The sequence below is a fragment of the Trichosurus vulpecula genome, chromosome 5 (assembly GCF_011100635.1).
Source record: "Trichosurus vulpecula isolate mTriVul1 chromosome 5, mTriVul1.pri, whole genome shotgun sequence".
Taxonomy (NCBI): domain Eukaryota; kingdom Metazoa; phylum Chordata; class Mammalia; order Diprotodontia; family Phalangeridae; genus Trichosurus; species Trichosurus vulpecula.
Window position 1 is genome coordinate 103,398,755 of NC_050577.1, and position 18,245 is coordinate 103,416,999.

The 18,245-nt window shown below is 45.8% G+C and overlaps 2 protein-coding genes across 2 annotated transcripts in view; one reads left to right on the forward strand and one right to left on the reverse strand.

Moving 5' to 3' along the window:
* The first annotated feature begins 1,606 nt into the window (after nucleotides 1-1,606).
* On the forward strand, nucleotides 1,607-8,348 carry FAM131B (family with sequence similarity 131 member B). The gene is made up of 6 exons (XM_036762119.1): nucleotides 1,607-1,693; nucleotides 2,106-2,141; nucleotides 2,918-3,011; nucleotides 3,332-3,529; nucleotides 4,739-4,882; nucleotides 5,126-8,348. Exons 1-6 carry the CDS (start codon nucleotides 1,640-1,642, stop codon nucleotides 5,590-5,592), a joined length of 993 nt encoding a protein of 330 aa, XP_036618014.1. The 5' UTR covers nucleotides 1,607-1,639; the 3' UTR covers nucleotides 5,593-8,348.
* Nucleotides 8,349-10,332: 1,984 nt separating this feature from the next.
* Nucleotides 10,333-18,245, reverse strand: part of CLCN1 (chloride voltage-gated channel 1) — a 33,479-nt gene continuing 25,566 nt past the window's right edge. Inside the window, exons 21-23 of the mRNA XM_036760866.1 lie at nucleotides 11,687-11,791; nucleotides 11,394-11,480; nucleotides 10,333-10,729 (exon numbers count right to left, since the gene is read on the reverse strand). Of these exons, the coding sequence (XP_036616761.1) occupies nucleotides 10,358-10,729; nucleotides 11,394-11,480; nucleotides 11,687-11,791 (564 nt within the window). The 3' untranslated portion in view covers nucleotides 10,333-10,357. The remainder of the gene's footprint in view (nucleotides 10,730-11,393; nucleotides 11,481-11,686; nucleotides 11,792-18,245) is intronic.

The window sequence follows — 18,245 nt, forward strand, 5'->3', positions numbered from 1 at the left end:
CCTACGGGAATGGGGTTGGGAAGAAGTGTAGAGAAGGAAGAGTTTGACTGTGGGTTGGAGGTTGGAGGGGGCGAGGAGTGAGGAATCAAGGGGAAAACTAGAGAAAAGACAGTATTTGTGTTGGTGGGGGCAGGTTGGGTGGGACCCTGACTTTATTTACCTGGTTTACGGGGTGGGTGTTGAAGAGACAGGCTCCTCCTACTCTCCTTCCCCTTTGCTCCTGTCTGGTCAAAAGAGGTCTCAGGAAAACTGCCCCCATAGCCTTCACACTGCTTGGCAATTAAGTCTGACCCTCTTTCTCAATCTCTAAAATTGTTCTCACCCCAATTCCCAACTTCCCCTACTTACACCCCTCAGTAATCTCAGGCTGAGAGAATAATTCCCAATGTTACTCACGTTCTCACTGTCCAGAAGCCTGATTTCTTTGAAAACTTATTCATTTGCATGGACACCCCCTCCTCCTCTACTCTCACCTCTCCCTATCCCTCCCCTTCCTGCCCCCCACATCTCTGACTCAGCTCTCCCTATTGCTACAAATTCAGTGTCCCCTTCTCTTTCTCTCCCACTTTCCCCACCTCTAAGGTCCCTACTCTGATCAAGCATATTTCTAGGCCTCCAACCCACCCCAGATTCTCTCTTATTCTCTGAGGCTGCCCATTCTTTTCACCTGCCCTCTCTTACCAGCCTGGGACTTTGCCTTTTGAATCCACTAGCTTCCTCCAGCCCCCTCTCCCCCCTCCACACACACACTTCTAGCAGTGCTGGGGAGCTTTTCCATATATTAGGGACTCAGCTGTCTTTTTTTTTTTTAGCCTATAGTCCCATTCTATGCAAGTTATACCAACTACTATCTTAAACTGAATATTTTCTCTTCCCCTGAGACCTGTCCCCAACCAGGGGATCCTAGTGGTGATATCAGAGCTTCAGACAACTTCTTCACTAAGACTTGTTTCCAGCCATCCCACTGGTTTCACCTTTTCCCCAAGCTGGAAACCTCAGGAAGGAGGGACTTTGATTCTCCATACATAGTCTCCAAGTCCTCCCTTTCTTTCTCTAGCTTTCCTCTGACTCTGTCAGGGCCCAAAGCTTCCCTTCTCCCCCAACCCTTAATTTTCTTCCCATCATAAAGCCCATTCCTCATTAATAGCTTCATCCTGCCCTCCCTAAACCTAGGCTAAACTCCTCTATCCTATCCTTTGCACTGACCACCTCATTTCTGTGTTCACCTCACTAGTAACCCCCTACTGGGAAAAAAGTAGCCAATGGAAAGTTTTCTCTGCGATTTATAATAGTGTGCTCTGTTTAGCTCATCTGAAGCCAAAATTGGGCTTATTTTTATTACTATTATCACCATCAAATATTGGGAGGAATAAGGATAGTCACTGAATAATGAAATAGAGAGAAGGGACTGAAGGGCAGAGTTTTTCCAGCTGGGGTTGGGGCAGGGTGGAGCTTGTTGGAATGGGGACTCTGAACCTTTCTACAGAAGTGGGGCTGAACTGGTACCCAGATTAGATTCAGTGGTGGTGCCAGATGGAGTTTGGGGGGCTAGAGGCTGAGTTTTGGCCCCTGGCTGCCTCTAGGGAATGAGGTGATTGCAGTGGATTGGAAAGGTCTGAAGGATGTTGACCAAATCAACATGGACAGCACCAGCTCCCTGCATGGGAGTAGCATCCACCCGCCATCCACTGAGGTGAGGCCTTCACCCCACCCCATCCCCACCCCAAATGTTTCCTACCTACCATGAACTTCCTTTATATCTCCGGAACCCCCTGAGATCCATCCTTTGTACCTGTAGTATAGTCTCCTGCCCCTCTTAAACCTTCCTAGGTCCTGACCTAAGAATCTCCATTCCTTTCCCCAAGAATTCACCAGTTGTTACCCTACCACTCCTTTAGGTTGATACCTCTCCAGGAATGCTCCAGAATCTTTCCCCAGGGATCCCCAGACTCTCATCTTAGAATTAAGACTAGCCTCAGTCCCTTTTCACCATACATGGGTGGCCCTGCTATGTAGTGAAGAGGGAGCTCAATGGAAGAAATGATTCTACAGCCATCACTAGCAACTCTTCAAACAATGTACTCTCTTATTGTGTCTTCTCACAGCAAACTCGAACAGATTTCTCCTGGGATGGCATCAATGTGAGTACTTGTCCTGGAGTCTCCCTGGTCTAACCCTCTTCCCTCCTAAATTCCTTCTCATTTTCCTACCCCAATATGAAAACAATGTACCTCTTCCTCTCCCCTCCCCCTCCAATCATCCACAGCCCAAATAGAACCAGGATGCTCTTGAGTTTGTCTTACTGAGTTCCAACGAGGCACATGGGAACGTCGACATTTACTTTATCTCTCCATCTCATAACTATGATCCCTCTCTCCAGTCCTGTCATTCCAATAGTAAGGTTCGCTGCTCCCAGAATCCCCCTTCCTTTCACTACTTAGCTCCTCCCCTTTATGCATTCTCTACCTGGCTCAGTCTTTCACACCATCAGGAATAAATACCCTCATGGAATAAACACACAAACACACACATACTCTACGTTTAAGTTTAGAAGACCACGTCATTTAGATTCTTGGGAAAATATCTTCTCCCTCCCTCCTTTCACCTAAGCCTGTAAATCTCATCTTCCTTCCCCCGGACACCCTGAATTCTCCCCATGCATATAAGGAACCCGCACTCCCACACACAGACACCCTTTGTCAGGCACCAGTGCTTATTGATTATGTGACTTTGGGAATATCATTTAATTTCCTTGAATCTCAGTGTCTTCGCTTGTAGAATGTGGATAATAATATCTGTCCTGCCTACACCGCAGGATTTTAAAAGCACTGTGTAAACTTAACGCACTATATAAATGTGAGTTGTGCTTGTTGTTGTTGTCCTTGTCGTGTTGTCGTTTCTTTGCATCCTCCCCCAGCTTTCCATGGAGGATACAACCTCCATCCTTCCCAAGCTTAAGCGGAACTCCAATGCCTATGGTATTGGGGCCTTGGCCAAGTCGTCTTTCTCAGGTGAGACCCCAGTCCCGAGACTCATATAGCATCTTCATACACAAAGAATCCTCCTCCCAACAACCATATGTCTCCTTATCCTTGGCACCTATTGCTAACTCTGTCCATTTTCTCCCGATGCCATCCCTATCTTTACTTCTAGACTCTCCCTCTCCCTCCTATTGCCCTTTGAGAAACTGTCCCTCCTTGGTAGCACCCTGAGGTAGTCCTATATAACAAGACTCCATTGGTTGGGGGGTCATGGATTATGGGTGGTTTGGATGGTCTGTCTGGGGGCCCGGGTAATAGCCCAGAGGGAATGGGTACCTTTGGCTCCTTAGGGATCTCACGTAGTATGAAGGACCACGTTACAAAGCCTACAGCCATGGGGCAAGGTCGAGTGGCCCACATGATCGAATGGCAAGGCTGGGGGAAGGCTCCAGCTGCTCAGCCACAGCACAGTCATGAGTCTGTCCGAAGGGATACGGATGCCTACTCTGACCTCAGTGATGGCGAGAAGGAGGCTCGATTCCTTGCAGGTATCTTCATCCCCAGTCCTGGACATCCTCAACCAACATCCTGGCCCCAGGCATACATCACTCAAAAGTCTCCCTGGCCTTCTCACCCTGACCTCTCCAACTCAAGTCCTCCCATACTGGGGCTGATCCTATGCAGACACAGAATTATGTGAGATTTGAGTGCCTATTTGCCCTAGAATATTTCTCTTCCTGGTCTCGCATTCCCTCCATGTTACTCCCTTGATGCCTTATATCTGCAAACAAAGACAAAGGTTGTTCCCAGAAGGCCCCTATTCAAACACATTATCCAAGGAGACAGGAGGATGGTAGTGATCCTTCATCTATTAGTGCATTGTCACAAATTAGTTTATCAAATGAACTAGCTGTGACAAGTAATAGGAGTAGCATTGGGAGTAGAGTGCTAAGAGTATGAGATACAGGACAGGCAAGTTTTAGTTAGCAGTTGAATCAGGTTTGAATCACAGCTGTGTACCTTACTAGTTGTGTAATCTCCTTCAGAAAGTCACTTTACCTCTGCACCTCGGTTTCTTCATCTGTAAAACAGAGGTATTAGATGAAATTATTTCTAAAGTCCTTTCTAGTCTTACATTTCTGTGATCCCTGGGTGGGGAATATGGAGCACGTCAGGGCTCTGAGCCCTGGCTACAGGAGGAGCAGCCTTAGAGTGTTGGGTCAAGAAGACTATGGAGACCATGGGAATGATAATATAGGAGGGAAGTTGATTTAATGAGGAACTTGGACATAGCAAAATAAAGTTCCCCCTTTACAGTTTTCCTTAGACTGAGGACCCCTAAACTCACCTAATCTCGGGAAATTCTCTCATGTCTCCCTTCCACCATTAAGACCTTTCAAGGCCCCCCCACCCTGATTTACCCACAGAGTACCTCTTGAAGACCTTGAACTGTGATCTATTGGGAGCTTCTCACAGAAATTCCCTAATCCTTATTCCTAGAAACACTCAAACGTAAACACCTGATTATCTCTGGTCCTAATCTCTAGAGTACACTCCCTGGAAATTCCCCTTGGTTTTATCCCCAGGGACTCCTTACCAGGAACCCTACCCTTTTCACTTGGAATTTCTCAATTGCAACACCTAGGATTTTTTTCCTCATTTCTGTCCCAAATTTGAGAGCTGTATTGAGGTGACCCCGGTTCTCTGTCTATAGTTGGAAGTGTTTCCTGTGATAAATCATCTTCTTTCTTCCCCAGGGGTCATGGAACAGTTTGCTATCTCTGAGGCCACACTCATGGCTTGGTCTTCCATGGATGGTGAAGATATGAGTGTTAATTCCGCCCAGGAGCCATTGGGCTGCAACTACAGTGATAACTACCAGGAGCTGATGGAAAGTCAAGGTGAGAGATGGTTCCAGAACCATATTTCCTAAAGATCAGGAACTCTTCCTGACTTCTAAGACCTCCCAAACCTTGTCACTTCTGCCCAGACTACAATGGGCATTCAGGTTCTTTTAGTCCTGTCTACCACCTATTGCTCTGTGATTCCCCCACATGCCCTCTATACTCTCCATGGCCACCATATATCCTTATTACCTGCCTGTGATTTATGTGACTCCCCTTCTTATATCCTTCTCTTCACAGATGCCCTAGCCCAAGCCCCATTGGATGGATGGCCACATTCTTATGTATCTCAAGGCATGTACTGCTTGGGTTCTTCAGATGCCTGGGAGGCAAGTGATCAGTCTCTCATAGCCTCCCCAGCCACTGGTTCCTACCTTGGTCCAGCCTTTGATGACTCCCAGCCCAGTCTGCATGAAGTAGGGCCTTCCCAGCCTCCACCTGGGCACTCAGCCCAGGGGCCCCAACCCTTACTGGGAGGAGACCCTGACTGGGCTTCAGGAGTGGGTGGAATGGACCCAGCAAGGGATCAACCTGAGAAGAGGCAAATGCCTGCTGAGGAGGAGGAAGATGCAGGATGCCGGGATCTGGAATCTCTGTCCCCACGAGAAGAGCCTGAGGCATCTGCTGTCCTCAGTCGGAAAGTATCAGATGTTACATCCTCAGGGGTACAGTCTTTTGATGAAGAGGAGGGAGAGGCCAACAATTAGTTCCCTCCCATCCGTTTGCTCCTGCCCTCCCCCTCCCCAATTTTACCAGAGGGGCATGGCTGCATCAAACATCCTGAGGGCAAAGGGGAACAGCACAGCCAAGGCAGGGTCATAGGGCAGTGAGGGACCAAGGGGTTCCCAATGACCCCAACAATGAAGGGCATCAGGAAAGAAATTATCCCTGCTTAAGATCCAGAGACTATAGGGCTGATAATTGAGACAGAGACACAGCTGTGTGGATATGGAACCTTGAGCAGATAATGTCAAGGCTGTGACTGTGGTACATGGGGCCTGCAAATACTGATCCATACTGTAGATGAAGCCTGTGGCAATGAAGATGGAGACAGCGTCTGTGGATGTTAGAAACTGGATAAGGAATAGAGAGCCTGTGTATACAGATTGGACCTCAATTCTTCATTCCCTTTAATTTAGTCTTCCAGGCCTGGGCTCTTGGCAGCCTAGAGGCCTCCTTGCCACCCTCCCAGTATGGCTTATTCTTCAAACTGTTCATTGTGGCCATGATCCCAGCTTATTCCTACCCTAAGGAACAGATCACCTGGGCACTTGGCCATAGCTCTAGTGGATGCCACTTCAAGGGGCCCGTTTTTGAAGTGGGTGCAGAAGCTACCTAGAAAGAAGAGTCCCCATCTTGCTGGTGGTTGTGCAGCTCTATCCTTGGAAGAAACTTGCAATTCCAGGATAAAGAAGCTGTCTTCAGGCAGAGGTTGAGGATCAATAATGTGTTTGCCAGGACACTTGGACATGTCCAGTTTTGATTCATCCAGGTAAAAAGGACATCATTGTGGAGGTCAAGAACTTGTCCTGAGATAGCAGTATCACCTGCTGGATTGGGCTTGCCAGCCAGGATGTAGAACATGCTTTGGTCAGAGAGATGATTCTAAGGCTCTAAGGGCTGCCCTAACTTGGTTGGTGGCTGTGGCATTGATTGGCTTTTGGTGTCAGCCGTGTCTTCTTCCATCCCCATCCCCGCTCCCTCCCTGGCTTCTGCCTGGGGAGCCCACCCCTGGGCAGAGAAGTGGGACATGGCCTCAGTATATTGATTCAGGTGCCCTGGAAAGGGGGCTGAGCTTTGGGGCTGTGTCCCCCATCCATTCCCCTCTCTTTTCTGGAGCTGTTTACACTTTTCTCTTTGCCTTTTCTACATTTTTATATCTTCTTGGGGACTCAGGGATGAGTTAGATGGTGGGGTTTGGGGGGAACCTAGTGTCTAGACTGGAATGGGGGTCATTTGCTGGGGATGGAGGCAGTATAGTCACTTGGCCGTTCTGCCCCTTTATCTAGAACCCCACAGAGTGCTATTTATATGGTTCAACCCTTCCCACTCCAGACTGATAGGCAGTGATCAAATGTCTCCCATCATAGGCAGGGGTCTGATGGTGTGGCACACACTCCAGAAATCATCATTCTCTTACATCCCCAGAGTTGTTTAGGTTGCTCTGGGACCCCTTGGGTCTACTGGGGGAGCAGTCTAAGCTCTAGGACCCCAGGGCTTTGATAGGTAGTTCAGAGACCTAAATGGGAGGAGTGGAGAATGAGGCAGCTACCAAGGGACTGGACAGGTGATAAAACTGAACTCTGCCCTCCTATATCTCCCTTCTTCTGTACTGACATACCCCTCTGTACCTCCAGTGGGCCACTCATATAAATCCTTGACAAAAGGAGGTACACTGGAAAGAAGAAATTCTAAGGAGCCAATTAAGGTGCCATGTCTCTTCCATTCTCCCCTCTCCCCCTGCCCCCCAGGTACCAGCCCTTATGGCAGTCCTCCTGGGTGTGTTATGTGGCTTACTACTTTCTGGGAGATGCTCCTTCCAGTTGCCCTCATCTTGGTCTAGGGCAGAGGTGCCAATGAGATCCTGATTATCCTTTGGAATCAGGGGGCTTGGGATGGTTGTCTGCCTGTCCTGTGACCACCCCCTTCCACTAAGCACATGGCCGATCTGATCTAGCTGTATCTTCTGGGGGTTGAAAGACTTGGAGAAGAGACAGTTACTCCAATAACAAATCTTGGGGGGCACGTAGGAGTGGATTTAGCCATCAGACTTGCCTGAATGACAATTCCTGGAAAACCAAGAGGTATTGAGTGTGAGTGACCAGACTCGCTGAGGCATGAACAGGAAGAGTGCATTTCCAGGTGCTTCAGTAAATACCAGGCACCTCCTCTCACACCACAACCTCTCCTGCTCTTACTCTCCTAAAAACTAGTCTTCCATCCTTCCTCTCTAGCCAGGATTCAGGGTTTCTCCTTGCTCAGCCTATCATCAAGAAATATATCATTCCCTTTTTGTTCTGGACCAAGTCCACATCTCTGTCCCTAAGCCCATTATGGATATATGATCCTTTGGGTCCCCTAGGGAGGGAGAGGCCCACCCTATGTGAAGTCCATTTCCTGCAGTTCCTTTCTAGTAGAGACCATTGGGAAGGAAATCAAGAGGCTGAAGGCTCAAGCTTTCCTCCAGGCTAAACCATGCCAGGGAAGAAGTTCTGAATAAGGGCAAATAGGCAGGTTCATTTCTGGAAAAAGGATTACCTGCTCGGAGATGCTAGAAAGGGATCATTGCAGGCCAAAGGACAGGAAAGATACCTGCCATTCTGACAAGCACCCCCCCCCACACACACTGTAATAAAGGAGGAGATATAGGGAGGCAGACTGGGGGAGGATCTGCCCCTTGATTTTGCCCGGGGAGGGGGATGCATGAGGGGGTTAATTATAGATTTTTTGTAGGGGGGAGGGGCATGTGCAGAAGGGAGGATGTTTGGGGTGGGGTGCTGGGGTGCTTTTCTTTGGGGGACCAGATCTCGCAGCACGTTTTGCAGCAGCTGGGGGCTGTTCTTTTATATTGTGAATGAAATTGCTCTTGCTAATAATGGGGTGGGAGTGGGGCATTTTTAATCAATACTCACTTTATTCAACAAGGAAAAACCTACACCTTCATTCACCACTTCACCCCCTCTCCTCCTCCTCATCCTTCCATGAAGGAGGGAGTTTTCCTGGGCATGTTTGGGGTGGGGGGCAGGAAATGAGGACCTTACCCCATATACATACACATCCTACACTTTCTGTCTTCCAGCTCTGGGGAATACGCACTTTTGTGGCCAGTTTTTCTTTGCATGTTTTCTTAATGTGACCACCCCTCCATCCCCAAGAGAGAAACTATGACATATATCAAAGAGAGAATTATATATATATATATATGATATTATAGATTATATAAACTCAGACTTACTTCAGTATTGAAGTATATATGTATATGGGCATGGGGTAGGAGTGGATATCCTACCCTCTGTCTTCAGTATTCTTGCCTCAGCCCTTTCTCCCTTAGGGAGATGGGGTTGCGTTTTGCAGCCCCTTCTCTATACTAGGGAGTAATGTTGGGGACAGGTCAAGGGTCATGTTCACTGGCACTAAACAGGATGTGGTCTCATATTTTGACTCTGGCTGTGTCTTATTTGGCAAGGGTGGGGTGCGACTGGGAGAAGTCACCACAGCTGGGGAAGAGGAACAACTAGACAGTCAAACTGAGAAGGGGAGCTGAAAGCAAGGGTGTCTGGTGTGACTTCTGTAGAGATCCCAGGCATTAAGAAGGGCTGGGTGACTTTAGGCAAATCATCTAACCTCTTGAGCTTCCATTTTTTCATTTGAAAAAATGGGTTTGGTTGGGAGGGAGTTGCACTGGAAGGTCTTTGAATTCCCTTCTGGCTCTAACATTTAGTAACTCCACAGCTGGGCTGGGTGGCTTCCAGTATAAAGGAAAATGAATGGACAACCCTCTAGGATATCTTTGGGATGTGGCAAATTGAGGTGACTGTCCTGCTTTCTGCCCAAGGAAGATGTTAGGGGTGACTAGGCAGCTGATGCTGCAGAGAGGCTGGGTGGGGGGGGAAGAAAGTGGTGGCTGTACCAGCTGGTGCTTAAAAACAACAACAAAAACCATGAAGCTTGGGCACATGACTGGGGGGACTGGTGCTGGCTGCCTGGCAACAACAGCCTCCTCCCCCCTTCTACACACATCCCCCCTTGTATTGCATATAGCCCTTTTGTGGCATATCTTTCTTCTTGAAGGCTGTCCTTGACATTCATTTGAACCAAATTGCATCTGAATAAAAAGTGTTGGCACCCAGTGTGGTCTGCTCTGCACTCCTCTAGGGACAGTCTGGATTAGAGGGCCTCAGTAAATTTTTTAGTGTTATTTCTGCTTTCCCCTTACTCCTCTGAGAGCTAGTTAATTCCCTCCCACTCTGTACCCTCTGCCAAGATACATGCTCTTTCTCTGCCCAACCCGTCACATAAAATGCACCATCTACACCCCCATTCCTACTTGGATCCCTATGGGAAGCAGGTGGGATCAAGTGAAAAGGGAACGGGAAAGAAAAGTGGGTAGGAAGGCAGATGGAATTCTGCAGTTTGCAGGTTTATTGAGAGGATCCCAAAGGTAGCCCCTCTCCCTAATTCTTCAACAAGAAGCCTGAAAGAACTACCATTCCAGGCCCCCTCAGCCTGGCCTTAAGGAAACTGAAGCACAGATAGATGTGGGGAGGGGGAAAGATATGAAGATCTTGGGATCAAGACCACCTGGCTAGGACTCAGGTGGGGTGGATCAAGGCGACTGAGGCACTGATCATGGTTATTGCCTGACCAGGTTATGACTCCTCCTTTAAGACTATTAGACCTTCATTAGAGAACATAGGGCCTTTCCTTAGGGGTATCTCTCCATTACAAATGGGGAGGTAACTGGGGTAGGTATCAAAGGGTAAGTTCATCCTCATCCTCTTCATCAGTGGATCGAAGGCTGGGGCCTTGTAAAATGTCAGCCAGGTCCTCTTCCGGCCCAGAGGTTCCCCCTAGCTCCAGCTCCTCTAGCTCCCCCTCTGCAGGGGGTGGGGCCAGGGAAGCAGGGGGGATAGGGGAGGGTGACTCTGGAGTTTCAGGATAGGCTGGAACCATCATACCCTCTATCTCATCACCCCTAGTGCTGTCTTCTGGAAGGCTCCAACCATCAGAGGGTGGGAGCGGCCCCTCTGGGGTCTTTCGGGTAGTAGTAGTATTCCGGAAACTGGCAAGGGGGGGTCGAAGCTGGACTCCTGACTTGGTGTGCCCTTCAATGGCTTTCTGTAACTAGAGAGTGGTAGGATATGAGGGAGGGAAAAAGACATGGAAAAGCAGATGGATGGAAGAGCAGTGACAGGGAAAATGAAATGGGAAGAAAGACAAAGAAAGAAAGAAAGAAAGAAAGAAAGAAAGAAAGAAAGAAAGAAAGAGAAAGAAAAAGAAAGAAAGAAAAAGATAACAGAGTAAGAGAGACCAATAGAGCAGAAGTCAAGGGAGATAGCATTAAAAGACAAACATGGATGGATTGAGGAATGGAGCGCACCAACCAATACTCTGTACCTATCCTTTTACCCCTTCCCTAGTTAATATCACTCCTCATCATTCCTTCTCTCCCTTCCCCCTTGACTGAAGCTGGGACCTAAGTCATCTCCCCAACCACTGTTCTATGAATGTGTCAGAGCATCTCTAGAATGAGAAATTCTGCCCCCTTCAGGGCCATGGCCATAGAACAGAAACCAGAGACTATGAGGGCTCTGGATCTCAGTACTGGAAGTGGGGGAGGTTAGGCTTCCTGGGGAGGCATGGGAAGAAGAAAGGGGTTAATGTGCCCAAAGGAACTTGATAGAGCATTGGCACCTCACCTGTCCTCAGCACCCTGTTCTCTGTGTCCCCTGACCCAGACTCTGTGCTTCATCCCATTCAGAAGGAGATGGGACACATGTTACCTTACCTCTTCCAAAGCTAGTACACCCCGGAGTTTCCCCATGCTGGTCACATAGGCAAGATGGAGGCCAAGTAGTGAGAACAGCGTATGAGTCTGGGTGGAAGGATCAGAGAATTAGGGTCAAACCAATACCATGGCAGCCCTCCATGCCTCCCACCAAGACTCAAAAGCTATAACTGCTTTCCCAGTTTGCTTGTACCTCCCCCCTCCCCCACCAAATGAATGATTATGCCATTTTCATCCAGGGCTGAGAAGTCACATTGGGAACCAAGGAAAGAAGAGAGGTATTAGAGTTTAACTTTGTGCAGGGAGGTCCGCTCCACCAACTGGAAGGGAGAGGGGTCTATGCAGCAGTAATCAAAGCAGACAGGTTGGTTCAGCTGCTCCTGCTCCCAGGCCTCAATCTGTAGGGCCAGGAAGGAGAATAGGATGTCAGAGAGTCACCATAGCAGCCAACTGTATCCAATTCTGATTGCCACAAAGCTCCCTGATCTACCCCACAAAGAGCCTTCCTGGCCCAAGTATGCAGGTTCCTATCTCACACAACCATCATCATCAAATTTACTCTTATTTAAACTCTTTCAGCCCACGGAGACCCCTCCAAAAAAATATTACCTTCCTTTCTTGCTTAGAGGGAAGTAGGTGGCTCAGTGGATAGAACACTGGGCCCAGAGTCAGGGAGACTGGAGTTCAAATCCAGCTTCAGACACTTACTAGCTGTGTAACCCTGGTCATCTCACTTAACCTCCATTTGCCTCAGCTTCCTCAGCTGTAAAATGGGGATAACAGCACCTACCTCATAGGGTCGATGTATGGCTCAAATGAGATATTTATCTTTATATGTGCCCAGCACATAGCAGACGGTTAACAGAATGCTGATTCAATCTCCCCTGCCCCAACCCCATCCATCACTCAAGAACTACCACAGCTCCTCATACCTGGTTACCTCCTTTCTGCCTTCCAACCCCTAGAACCTGCCTTGTCATTGTGGGGCAGCAAAAAGAGTGATGGTCTTGGCATCGTAGGACCTGAGTTTGAGTTCTACCTCTGCCATTGACTAGCTGTGTGATCTTGGAAAAGTCACTTAACCTCTTTGGGTCTCAATTTCCTCATCTATAAAATGAGGTGCTTGGATGAGATGACTTCTAACATCCATCCCTTCTAACTCTAGACCTGTGATCTGAAAGAAAACAAATAAACAGGAGACTCTCATAGACTTCTCCCTGAAACCGAAGGACCAAGCCCTCTCCTGAAAAGCATAAGGACTGACACATTGGGGTACCCTTCCTTCTAGCCCTGTGTTCTTAGGTCTCTGACAGTAGCATATGTATGTGTATGTGGAACAGAGAGCTGTTGGATTGTGCGTCTGCCTTATGTTAGATAATTCATTATGGATCTGCCTATCAATTTCTTTGAAACACAGCAGTGTGAAGGAGTGGATAGTTCTGACTTTTGAGTCAGAATCACCAGGGCTTAAGACTCCAGATATATATTGGCTCTACAACCCAGGAAAAGTCACTAACTTCTCAGTGAAACTCTCTAAGTCTCTAAGACTAGATGTTATAGAGCAGATGCTGACCTACATTGGTAGAGGGAGTTTTCTAAAACAATGAAATTATAGGCTGGATATATGTGTGTGCTTGTATACACATATGTGCAGGAGAAAATGAGAATGTGTATATAACTATAGAATGGATGTATGTGACAATATGTACAAGAGAAATTAGAATGTATATATAGGAGTATATAGAATGTATATATGTATGTAAACACATGTATGAGAAAATTAGAAGGTATATAAATGAATATAAATATAGAATGTATATGTGTATGTATACACATATGTATAAGAGAAAGTCAGAACATGTATATATGAATATGAATATAAAACATGTATATATATGCATATACACACACACGTGTATATTATATGCATATACCATGCACACAGCCAGTATTATCTATTAGGGGTAAGAACCTCCTGAGGTTTGCTATCCACTGAGTGAAATCAGATGTCATATTGTTTGCCCTAAACAACCTCTTTCAAGCTTCTGGGGATACCCCCAATATCTAGTATATACAAGGATTTATTAAGCAAGGTCTTGTTCGCCCAAATCACAGAATTTGAGAGTTGGAAGGGATCTCAGTGGCAATCTATTCCAACTCATGTACTAAAGGAAATTCCCTACTAAAACATGCCCCAGTATAATGTCACCCTGTTTGCTTTATTATTTAACAAGATTCATACTGTATCACTCTCTAAATCTTTTTTTTTCCAATTGAAGAATTCTAGACTGGTAGTGGGTCCCCCTTGACAACCCCTGCCCCTTCTATCATGTCTGTTTTGCAGTGTGACAACCAAAAGTACACATGAAATTCCAGGCACTAATTCAGCATCCATCGAAGGGCTCACCAATCATTTATAACATGAATTCTATGGCAAGGCATTGTATCCTTAGGCACCAGGGGTATGAAGGTTGCAAATGACCCATTGCCTAGTGTCCTATGTTGTGCACCATGTGTTTTGCGTCACAGTGGGATCCCCCAAGGAAATATCCATGATTCCTTAAAAAGGTGCCCTAAGCAGCACCTTAAAAATGTAAGGACAACAAGGCAGCATAGGATAGTACAAAGAGCATGAGAATTTAAATCAGATGACTTGATGTTTAGTCACTGCTCTGCTATTAGGTAACTACGTGACTTTGGGAAGTTGTTCAGTCGTGTTCAATTCTTTGTTAATCCCATTTGGGGTTTTCTTGGCAAAGATACTAGAGGGGTTTGCCATTTCCTTCTCCAGCTCATTTTACAGATGAGGAAATTGAGGCAAATAGGGTTATGTGACTTGCCTAGGGTCACACAGCTAATAAGTTTTTGAGGCTGGATTTGAACTCAGGAAGATGATTCTTCCTGACTCCAGGCCTGCCACTTTAACCATTGTACCACCCAGCTGTCCAAGAAGATGGAACTAAATGATCTCAAAGATCCCTTCTGGGTTTAATTTGAATTTATAATTTTTTCTACTACTTTAAGAAGCTTAATGTCCTCTGTAGGTCAGTGGTTCGATGGATAAACCTCTAGAGGCAGGAAGACCTTCAAATCCTGCCTTAGACACTGCCTAGCCACTGCCTAGCTGTGTGACCTTGGACAAGTCACTTATATTCTGCCTGCCTCAGTTTCCTCAATTGTAAAATGGGATAACAATAGCACCTACCTCCCAGCATTGTTGTGGAGATAAAACGAGATAATATTTGTGAAGCAATTGTAAAACCTTAAAATGATATATAAATGCTAGCCATCTTTACCTACAGTCTTGGAGTTCTCTGAACACTTAGCTGTCCTGATCAATTATTGAAATGTGGGATAAGATTGGATACAGAACTGATCCCTGGTCACTAACGGTGGAGTCTTTCAAAATTCCAAAGTGGACATTACCCTTGGGGTCCCTGTGATTTACCTGTCTCTTTGCTTGCTAATTTTGTCAAGAATACTTTTTGCATTTACAGCTACTTGTGGCAGTCCCTTCGACTGGTCCCTTTCAAGAGCCACTTTGGGAATGGAATCTCCCTAACATTGCCTTGAGGAAAATTTACCTCTTAAGAATTGATACTCTATCTGCTATCTTCTGTCCTCTCTTGGTAAACCTTCTGCATTAGGATCACTGAGCCATTGTACTCCCTACTGGGATTCTTCCCTTTGGGGTATTCAAAGAAAGGGCAGTGGTAGGGGAAGCAAGCATTTATTAAGTAGCTCCTACATGCCAGGCACTTTGCTAGCACTTTTTAAACATTATCTCAAAGGGTTTGTTATTGGTTTTTTGAGTCATTTGAAAAGTGCTCCTCATTTATGTTTGGGCCTTCTGTTTTTCTAGTTTGGGCCTGATGATGGCTTCAGAGAGAGGTAATTCTAGAAACCACTTATATATTGGCATGCCACTCCATCCAAACAGGGAAATATTCTCCTCCCTTGAGTTTATTCTTTAGGGGAAAATGTCTTTTCCCGTATTAGTCATCCATGGTTCACCCCTCCTCCAAAATAAACCCTTGATACTTTGATCCTCAAAGCTATTTATTGTGGGCTTCCAAGAAACTGTTTTAAACAATAGAATCCATGCTTCCTGTAGGTTACCTTTTTAAACTCTTCCATCTTTCCCTATTGTCTGAATTTTGTCATAGTTCCTTTTTTTTTTCTAAAACTGAATAACCGAATGATAGATTTTTTTTTAATCATTCTGTCTCTCACCAGGATGCTGAATTCCATTGTGCTATTATCACTCACTCACAGTTACCTCCTGCCCCAGTTCTTGTTCACTATTCAGGACCAAGTCCAATACATAAGTGGATTCTAGGGCTACTTCTCCCTGTAAGCCATCATTTGTTCTGTCCAAAAGCCTCTGCTCACATGCCCTCCTGGCGCAGTGTTCCACCAGGCTGTTTGGGTAATTCAAGTCCCCCTTTATTATTACCTGGCCTGATTTTTCAGCTCCCCACAATCTTAACTCTTCTTGAACTAAATAAGACACAACAAAATAAAACAGTTTGATCTAACTGGAAAGACCCCTAGTCTTCAGTCATGACAAATTACTTGAGTCAGAGTTCCGACACTTGCCAGTATTAATCCAGGCAAGTCAACTTAACATCCCTGTGTCCTGGCCTTTCTCATCTCTAAGGTAGAGATGGAGGTAATATTATTTGCACCATCTATCTCAGTGTCCATAAAACACTTTGTAAACCTTCAAATGCTATAACAATCTGTGGCTTGCAGTCAGTCAAAAAGGCCTGAGGAAGATAGGACAAAGTAAGAAAAATTAATTTGGAAGACAAATGGGGACAGCTTTCTGACTGGGACTGAAAAATGGCCATTATAAAAAAAAAGCCTAGCAGCGAAAGTTTAGGATATAATAAATATTTTCCTGTCCTATTCTTTTTCAGTCAGTTCATGATGTCAGTTTACCTATTTTCAAAAAGGCCCGGGCGTCTAGTTGGTATTCTGTGCCATTCTTATGTTTTCAGCCACCTCAGGGCTAGGCAATTGTATAATCGTCGAGCTAAGTACCACACTACTAGACAAGATTACTAATATGTAGGCGGGGCACATGAGTTTTCTCTGGACTTGCAAAATTACTTTCCTGGAAGCTATTCCAGGCTATGCTCAAGCAAACTGGTGTTTGCTTTTGTTGCCTGGCATCAGCAACATGCACAGGGCCTGAAGTAGGGCCATGTGTAACAGCTGCCCTATTCCCACTAGAAGTAGTATCCCAAGTATTTCAAGAATGAATTGTGCTAAGTGACAAGAAAGAGCGGTGATGGTGGACAAGGTGAGATGGAGGAGCAGAAGGGAGCTGTGACCCTCCCAAGGGCATTGACCCCACCTGTCCATTCCTTAATCTAGCTACCCCAAAAATGATCTAATAGACTCCTAGAAATGGGTAGTGCTATAAATAGAATCTGAATTAAGTGAATTAGCTGTAAGTACAGGAAATGCTATACAAGAGGCTAGTCTTATGCAAAGTGTGTGATTCCCAAATAGAAGATCCCATTATATAGAATGTCTATAAGCAAAAGACTATTGTACTGGCTACTGTCTTTTATAACACCCTACAGTACCTCCTGGCTTAGAGTGAATGTCAATGGTAACTGTTTCTCTTTGGAACAGCAACCCTGAGGGTCTTCCCCTCCCAGCTTGATTTTTTTTTCCTTTTTTCTAATTAAAGGGGCCATCCTTAAGGAGCCCTATTCACTGAATAGGCATTACCTCTAAGTGAGTACATGAAAAGGCCTTAGCCTAAAAGGGCCAGGGTTTTCCATTGCCTCCTGGGTCATCTCCAGTCATCCTGATGAATATCTGGTCACTGGACCCAGATAGCTCTAGAGGAGAAAGTGAGGCTGGTGACCTTGCACAGCCCTCCCTCACTCGAATCAAAGTCAACTGCCAGTCATGTCATCATTTCCCTGATGTCATGGTCCTCTTCAAAAACAGAAAAACACAACAACTAGTGCTTTCATTTTAGGGTCTTCGCCTAAGAGACAAAGCAACATCAAGTCTGAGAGCTAAGTGACCTGCTTTGGTCTATGTTCAAATTACCCAAACTTTTCACATACTAGAAAAAGACTGGACCTGGAGTCAGAAGGCCACTTACTAGCTGTGTGGTCTTGGGAAAATCATAACTCTCTAGGCCTAGTTTTCTTCATCTGTAAAATAAGGGAGGATTATTGTGAAGTAAAAGGACCTATGGAAAGTACTTTGCAAACCTTAATGTGCTGTATAAATGCTAGGCATTATTCCCCTGTGATTCTGTGGTTATTTCGTGTCATGTCTCAATTGTCCAGCTCATTGGTTGGCTGTTATGGTAGGTCATTTGCCCATCTCAGTTTCTGCTCTTCTGCACTCATTAATACTTCATTAAAAGAGGATGAGTGTTAACGGCTGTCAAAGTCATGGTCCCACTGTATTCTGCCCTAATCAGGGTGCACCTACAGTGTTGTGTTCAGTTTGGTCACCCCATTTTAGGAAGCTAATGCTGCTAATGATAACAGCTCCCATTTACATAGCATTTTAGCTTACAAAGCTCTTTACATCAGTTAACTCATCTGATCCTCACAACAATCTAGGGAGGTGGGTGCTATTATCATGCCCACTTTGCAGATGAAGAAACTAAGTCTAAGAGTGGTAAAATGACTTACCCAGGGTCACGTAGCTAGTAGATGTCCGAGGCAGGCTTTTGAACCCAGGTCTTCCTAACTCATGGGTCCAACTTTCTTACCCACTGTAATTAATTGCCCCAAGATTAATAATAACTAACATTGATATAACTCTTTAAGGTTTGCAAAGTACTTTGCAAGCATTAGTTATGTTACTTGA

Coding starts and splice junctions, on each gene's coding strand:
- FAM131B (XM_036762119.1), top strand. CDS start 1,640: ATGGACAGCACCAGCTCCCTGCATGGGAGTAGCATCCACCCGCCATCC. Junction 2,142..2,917: donor TCTCCTGGGATGGCATCAAT/GTGAGTACTTGT, acceptor ATCCTCCCCCAG/CTTTCCATGGAGGATACAAC. Junction 3,012..3,331: donor GGCCAAGTCGTCTTTCTCAG/GTGAGACCCCAG, acceptor TTGGCTCCTTAG/GGATCTCACGTAGTATGAAG.